The 7,279-nt window shown below is 54.1% G+C and overlaps 2 protein-coding genes across 2 annotated transcripts; one reads left to right on the forward strand and one right to left on the reverse strand.

Annotated features, from left to right (window-relative positions):
- Positions 1 to 1,067: 1,067 nt before the first annotated feature.
- J4E78_007941 (uncharacterized protein) lies at positions 1,068 to 3,348 on the forward strand (the record flags this gene model as incomplete). The annotated part of the gene is made up of 4 exons (XM_049368544.1): positions 1,068 to 1,074; positions 1,115 to 1,311; positions 1,369 to 2,973; positions 3,037 to 3,348. 4 exons carry the CDS (start codon positions 1,068 to 1,070, stop codon positions 3,346 to 3,348), a joined length of 2,121 nt encoding a protein of 706 aa, XP_049219509.1.
- A 413-nt stretch (positions 3,349 to 3,761) lies between these two features.
- J4E78_007942 (uncharacterized protein) lies at positions 3,762 to 5,991 on the reverse strand (the record flags this gene model as incomplete). Its single annotated transcript, XM_049368545.1, has 3 exons — positions 3,762 to 4,250; positions 4,385 to 4,537; positions 4,588 to 5,991. 3 exons carry the CDS (start codon positions 5,989 to 5,991, stop codon positions 3,762 to 3,764), a joined length of 2,046 nt encoding a protein of 681 aa, XP_049219510.1.
- Between the last annotated feature and the right edge of the window lie 1,288 nt (positions 5,992 to 7,279).

A 7,279-nucleotide genomic window follows, 5' to 3' on the forward strand; every position in this document is an offset into this window, starting at 1 on the left:
TGGCGCCCTAGTCAGCGGAATGAACGGCAGTAAAAGACAAGAGCTAGCACCAGGGGATTTTGCACTCATACCAGCGTATGCAGAGCATCAAGAGGTTAACGACAGCGATGAGGATGTTGTTTGGATCATCACACGAGGTGGCAGGAATCCTGTTGTCCAGAACCTCGAGGCTTGGTCAAAAGACTGAGATGTTTGCCAGCGCAGCCCTGTCAAAAACCCCTCTTCGGGCACGAACACACAGATTCGTTACCGTTGTGGGACCGAAGTATATGTCCTGATGCATCCTGTCATCCCGTGTGTTGATTAGTCGCATTCGGCCCATCTATGTCGAATGATAACGATGAAATTGACCATCTGCCACTCGATATCACAGCAGAACGGGAACTTTGCATCATCTACAAGGCTTTCAAGCGGAAACCTACGTCAGACGTGCCTGTTTGTCTAAGCGGTGCTGCAGGTGTCGATAACACATTGGCGACTTGTCGCTCACATGTTGGGATCATGGGCTCTCATTGGTCAGCAGGCCCTCTCGTTACAGCGCCCCAGCATCTATGGTACAGCATACATTGCCTGGCAGATGGCAAGATGCATGTCTTATATTCGAGCTTTAGCCGCCCTCAGTCCAGTTCTTTCACTAAACTCATCGTCTCAGCCCCCTATATCGCTTGACCCGTCCGGACCGCTCGGCATACACGGCACCCACGGCACGTGTTAGCCACAGTTGAGCCACACTAAAGACTGCGCCATACTTCCACGCAAAGGCAGTAATCATTCATTGGAGTTCAGACTCCCTGAGATACGTGTCGTTGGGTACTAATTTGGCGGTACCGAGAACGTTGGTATGGTGGTGACCCATACTTAGCAACACACCGAGCGCCACACTCTCGCGTCCTGTTTACTTCTTTGTTTAAAGCGCCACCTTTACCTTGTATTTTGGCATCTCTTACTTGCGACTGCAAAGATGTCGTCTCCTACGAGATCGTCTTTCTTCACAGGGATTTGTACTTTTTCCATACTAATCTCAACCGGATCTGTGCAGGCACAACTGGATTACAGCAAACATGTCAATGTCTTGTAAGTAACAGGTTCCATGCTATCTGTACTGCACTGACAGCTATCAGTCAAGGAACCCAGGGCGGAGGAAATAGATTTCCTGGGGTTGTGGCCGCACCCTTCGCAATGGTCAAGCTAGGACCAGACGTTCAGTTTATGAATACCGACGCGTATTCTGGGTACCTCCCCGAGGGCAACATTTTCGGCTTCAGTATGATGCACGAGTCTGGGACAGGAGGAGCGCCAAAGTACGGCGTCGTAAGTCAGATGCCAGTGGTCGGTGAGGTGCCGGACCCCCTTGCAGATCTGTCCCAGCCACGAGCATCGCCAGATCAAGGGAGTCTTGGTTACTACAAGAGTTCGCTGGCAAACGGGATCACAGTAGAACTAGGTGCGACCGAACATGCCGGGCTTTACACTTACTCTTTCCCAAACGGCACAGCGTCGTCCATTGTAGTCGATGTCTCACACGTACTTCCCAGTTTCAGAGGCCTTGGGTGGGAACAACACTACTCGGGTGGTAGCTTCAGTATCGAAGAAGATGGACACTATGAAGGTTCTGGTATCTATAACAACGGCTGGAACCTGTCACCAGATTGGACAATCTATTTCTGTGGCCGGTTCAGCAAGCAGCCTGTACGATCACGGGCTTTCAACGGAAATGCCAATGCAACAAACACCCCGGTATCAGGAACTGCTCGTCTGGGTGGAGTCTTCACATTCATCTCAGCGGAAGTAACATCCCGAGTCGGCATCTCCTTCCTCTCTACCTCTCAGGCCTGTTCAAACCTAGAAGAGATCTCCCCACACACCTCACTCACCACCCTCGTCTCCGCCGCAAAGGACAGATGGAACACCGAAATTCTCAGCAAGGTGCAAACCTCCTCCTTCGACACCTCCGACCTCTCCCTCATCTACAGCAGCCTCTACGGCGCCTTCCTCATCCCCTCGAACCGAACCGGCGAGAACCCATCTTGGAACTCCACCGAACCCTACTACGACGACATCTTCACCTTCTGGGACACGCACCGCTGTCACACCTCCCTCTTCCACATCCTGCAACCCACCGCTTACGAAGAGTTCCTCCGCTCTCTAATCGACATCTGGCGCCACGACGGCTTCCTACCCGACGCCCGGTCTTCAAACTACAACGGCCGCGTACAGGGCGGTTCAAACGCCGACAACGTGCTCGCAGACGCCTACATCAAAGGCGTCCGAGGCGCCATAAACTGGGACGATGGTTTCGCCGCTATGCGTACAGACGCTGAGGTCGTTCCACCCAACAACTTCGATCCCCAAGCCCCTGATTCCTCGACTAAAGAGGGCCGCGGCGCACTCCCAGATTGGCTCGAGTACGGATACATAACACCAGCTTTTACCCGCGCCGTATCGCGTGCCGTGGAATACTCGACCAACGACTACGCAGTCCACGTCGTCGCTGCAGGCCTGGGTAAAACGTCCGAGGCACAAACCTATCTAAACCGCTCCCGTAATTGGCGTAACCAATGGAACCCTAATGCTAATTCCTACAACCACACCGGTTTTCTCGTCCCCCGCCTCGCAAATGGCGATTTCGTACAACAAGACCCTACTGATTGCGGCGGCTGCTACTGGCCCGACGCGTACTATGAAGACAATAGTTGGATCTACAGTATGAACGCCATCCACGACGTCGCTGAGTTGATAAAGAAAGTAGGCGGCGATGGGAGGTTTGTGGATCGTTTGAACAAGATATTCGACTTGGGCTTCTTTGACGCCGGGAACGAACCCAGTTTTACCACACCGTATCTGTATAATTTCGTCAAGGGGGAGCAGTGGAGGAGTGTAGAGCGGAGTAGGGGTGTGTCGGACTTGTATAATGCGGGGGTTATGGGGTTGCCTGGGAATTCTGATGCCGGGGCTATGGAGGCAAATTTGCTCGTAAGTCATCTTTTCAATCTTATTTTGATAGCTGCTGGAGACGATGGCTAACAGTGCGTGTAGTGGCAGATGATCGGTCTATACCCAGTGACGGGCCAGACTACTTTTCTCATTCTCTCCCCATGGTTCTCGGAGCTTACGCTTGATCTTGGAAACGGGAAGAAACTTACTGTTACTACTGCTTTCAGTGATGGCGGCGATCGCAATACCGCGCCATATGTGCAGAGTCTGAAGGTCAATGGCGAGACTTGGGACAAGGCATGGGTGGCTTGGGAAGATGTCTTTGAGAACGGAGGCACCATGGAGTATGTGATGGGAAGTAGTCCCAGTCACTGGGCGACAGGAGATCTACCACCTAGTCCAGCTTCGGAATAGAACAATGATTTCAGTCATATTTACGTCAGCAGCATATGTGTAGTTGTCGTTTCCACTAACGAAGAGCTTGATGTGGTAGTGTTGAGAATAATATTACTCAAAAGACGGTGGTGTGCCATCAGTATGCTATCAACACCCGTCACTGTCGCAACCAGAGCATACAGAGAAAATATACATTTCGATCCAAGCAGTCGTAATCTGGTAGTCCATAAGTCTGCAATGCAGCATGCCACGGTACGCCGACGCCTGTCAATGCGCAAACAAACAAAGTGAAGTAAAGTAAAGAGATGAGAATATCGAAAAAGCTGCGTGGTGTCTTTGAAAAGAAGCAAGTAGCGTTGTGGCGTGGGACTGGCCGGTAAGATCTAGGTGACCAAGACAGGTTCCCAAACGACAGCCGGACACGAATATTTTTACGGCGGCGGTGGCGTCTCCTCAGGATGCACGTAATCGAGATGATGTCCAGTGGAGAAATAACCAACGTGGTCGGACATGATCCGAGGAAGGGTTGATTCCCATAAGGCTCGCTGTTCTTCAAGTTTCTGTTTTCGTCTCTCTGCATCCGCGGTCCCCGCGTCAGTCTGTAGTCTACGTTGCAAAAGCAGTGGTGCGCTACGGCTCGTGGGTAGCGTGGGGGAATGGCTCCACTCGTTTGCCCACGTATTCGCTCTTTTGTGCCCATGTTTCCGTGGGATTGTTGTGGCAGCACCATCGTCTTGGCTGCCCAGCTGTTCTAGTCCAGGCCTCCTCCGTACGCGTCGCAGTCTCTGGGATAGACCTCGTCTCATAGATTCGCCCGTTGTCTCCACAGCATCCGAGGGCTCCTGGACATCTTCCTCGTATTGTATCGTTGCCGTCTTCGCGATGATCGGAGATCCAGGGGAGGGAATGTCTTGGACATCCTACACCAAAGTACAAGGTTAGTAACTTTGAGGTGCGTAGTGTGCGGGCTACAAGCCAAAGTCAGTCCTGCTATAAATGCAATAGATAGCCCTGAATTAAACAAAAATTCAGTAAGCTCAGCTGCGATACGTACTGGTGAGTTGAGCATGCTTTGACGCTTGTTCCTGCTCTTCTTGATGTGGCTCTTGAGCGCGCTCGAATCGAGTGGTTTGAGAAGTTCAAAACTGCAAAGCAATTCTCCCGAAACCGACATAACGGCGCCCCAGTTGTCGAATTCGCCGCAGTACTGGGTAGTGTTAGCATGAGTGTGACTGTGGAGTATATGACATTGCTTACGTTTGGAGCTGAAAACACGGTGACCAACACTCGATCAGTAAAGAACTCATAGCCATCCTCTACCACCATGTGTGCTCTGCAAACAAGGTCGAAGTCATGCCTTGCGAGGAACTCCATGATGACCTTCTTTCCAAAACAATAACTAACGCCTCTTTCGTTAGACTCCCAGTCGTTCTCCATATCCGCAGGATCGCTCCACAAGAGGTCGTTCAGCAAGCCATAGTCGGGTACATCGGTAGGTCGCGCGATTTGCCTAATATCATCCATATGCGACAAGCTTGGAGACAGCCCACCGTGAACACAGAAAATCTTCTGCGCGACAATAGCTGCAATAGGGAGTGTGTTGAATGTATCCACGAAAGCCTTCCAGACTTTGATATTGCATCTCCTCTTGCATTCATCGTAGAAGCCGTATACACGTGTAACGTTGGCGCATTCGTGGTTGCCGCGGAGGAGGAAGAAGTTCTCGGGGAACTTGAGCTTGTAGCAGAGCAAGAGTAGGATAGTTTCCAGGCTCTGTTTGCCGCGGTCTACGTAGTCGCCGAGGAATAAGTAGTTCGAATTGGGAGGAAATCCGCACATCTCGAACATGCGGATCAAATCGGTATATTGGCCATGGATGTCGCCAACAATCTTGACAGGAGGAGCGAGCTCGAGCAGTGCGGGCTGACTCAGGAAGACTTCGCGGGCAGCAGAGCAGATGGCGAAAATTTCAGCGTTCTTCAAGCTGACCGTCTTGGTGACTTTTCCAGCATACGCTGCATCCAAGAGTCGCTGGATCATGTCGTCAAGATCCATGGTCTTGAGCGCGGTGAGCTCCATGGGGGAGCCTGAACCATCAGTGGGCGCGGGGGGCTCTGGAAGCCTGGGGATGGGCTGGTCTTTCTTCTGTAGAATTGACTCTCCCGGCTGAGCAGAGGCCAAAGGCTGTGCTGCTCCCGTCGGCGGAACGTCCGAGACGTGGTCGACTTCGCCGGTTTTCTGTGCCTTGCTCACTCCTTCATGCCCCGTTCCGAGTGTTGCGCCGTGAACAGGTGAGGGCGGCGCTTGCGGTTCGTCTTGGTCTGATTCGGCCTTATCAGCAGCTTCCGGGGTAACTTCTGTGGGGGCGGTCGCTGAAGCTGAAGCGACCGAGCCCCGGCGCGAGCCTTTTGATTTGGTGGAAGCTACATCTGACTTGTCAGCTTTTCCGTTGGAGTCGTTGAGGGCGGCAATAGAGTTCCGTGGGCTGTCGGATTTGCCAGTGCCGGGGATCTTGTTGCGCAATGAGTTGCGAAGGGAGCGGGTAGAGTCTTTGGTGTCGGATCGCTCGAAAGAGCGGTAGTACTCGCGACCGAGAGGCACGCCGTCGGCACCGCCCTTCTCGCCCTTCTTGTCCTTGCCGCTCGACTGCTGGTTACCCATGGTGAGGGTTGCGGACTAAGCGAGCGTGTGGAGAGAGTATGGGGTGTGTGTATGCCTGGTGAGAGCAGTGGTGTCCTGTCTCACAGCCTGGGGAAGCGGCGGCGGCGGGTTGGGTTGGAAAGTGAAAGCACGAGCCGATGGTAGCCCTGGCGCCTTCCCAGGATGTCTCGGAGCGATGACGCCACGTGCAAACACGCTCTCAGGTGATGTGTGAGGAAGTAGGTAGGCAGCGCGCAGAGACGGTGTTAGGGCGGCCGGTAGAGGCGGGCGAGAAAAGCAAGGAAGCGTGCCTCCGTCGGCGCTGTCGTTATCTGCCTCGGAGACTGGCAGGCGAGGCTGGGCGAGGCGACGGGGGAGCGATCGTCTTCCAGCGTGCGCGCCAGATCGATGGTATGCGGGCTGTGAGCGGGTCGGGCAGGCTCACGGTGTGCGGGCAGTGCTGATGCGTCTGCGTGCGGGCGTCGTCGTGGCAGCGGTGATATCAACGTCTACGCGAGCAGAGCGGGGATTTAGTTGCGATGTCAGCCGCAAACCTTAGTGGCAGCCAGGGCATGGGCAGTGACGCTGGTGGGCGAGCTGGCGTCCTTCGGGCTCTGCGGACCGGTGAATAGCAGCGTTGGAAGCACACTAGCGCAATCAATGAGGGCAGACTAGCAGAAGCCCAGACAACCCCGGCGTCGAGGCTGTACACGACCTAGACGGCAACAACACGGAGATCACAGCGATGCGCGACTGCTGGAACGGCTATCGTGAGAGGGGCAAAAGCTGCGGAGAGAGAGAGCGCCGCAGACGGTAGCGAAGTTGGAGACGAAAGGCTGCCAAGCCAAGGACAAGCCAACAAGGATGACGACTGGGCACACAAAGCGAACCGCCGCCTCTTCTCGGTATATCCGACCACGCCCTGGACCGACACATCAGACACCACGGATGCCGGCATGGCCAGTTGACACGCACCACGGCTGACAGTCAGGCGCCCACGATCCATGGGTGTCACTTGCAAATCACGCATCACGTTTTACAAAACCACTCCCACTGACCCCACGAACGGCATCACCGTGGGCCCACTGCCAGCAGTTCGCCCAAGCTATGGGAATAAACGAAGCTGCTGCAGTTACAACGCTCCTCGGACCCCACCGCTCCGCCACTCACGTTCGAGAGCTTACGCAAGCATTCTTGTTCCGCCGTGCGGCGCAGATACACAGTTGCCCATGCGCCCAAGGCCACTGCAGAAATCCCGCTGTTGCGACATTTATTCTCCTGCTGCCCAAGGGGTAATTGAGCGCGTGCT

Source organism: Alternaria triticimaculans (assembly GCF_023758025.1).
Source record: "Alternaria triticimaculans strain BMP 0046 chromosome Unknown scaffold_13, whole genome shotgun sequence".
NCBI lineage: Eukaryota > Fungi > Ascomycota > Dothideomycetes > Pleosporales > Pleosporaceae > Alternaria > Alternaria triticimaculans.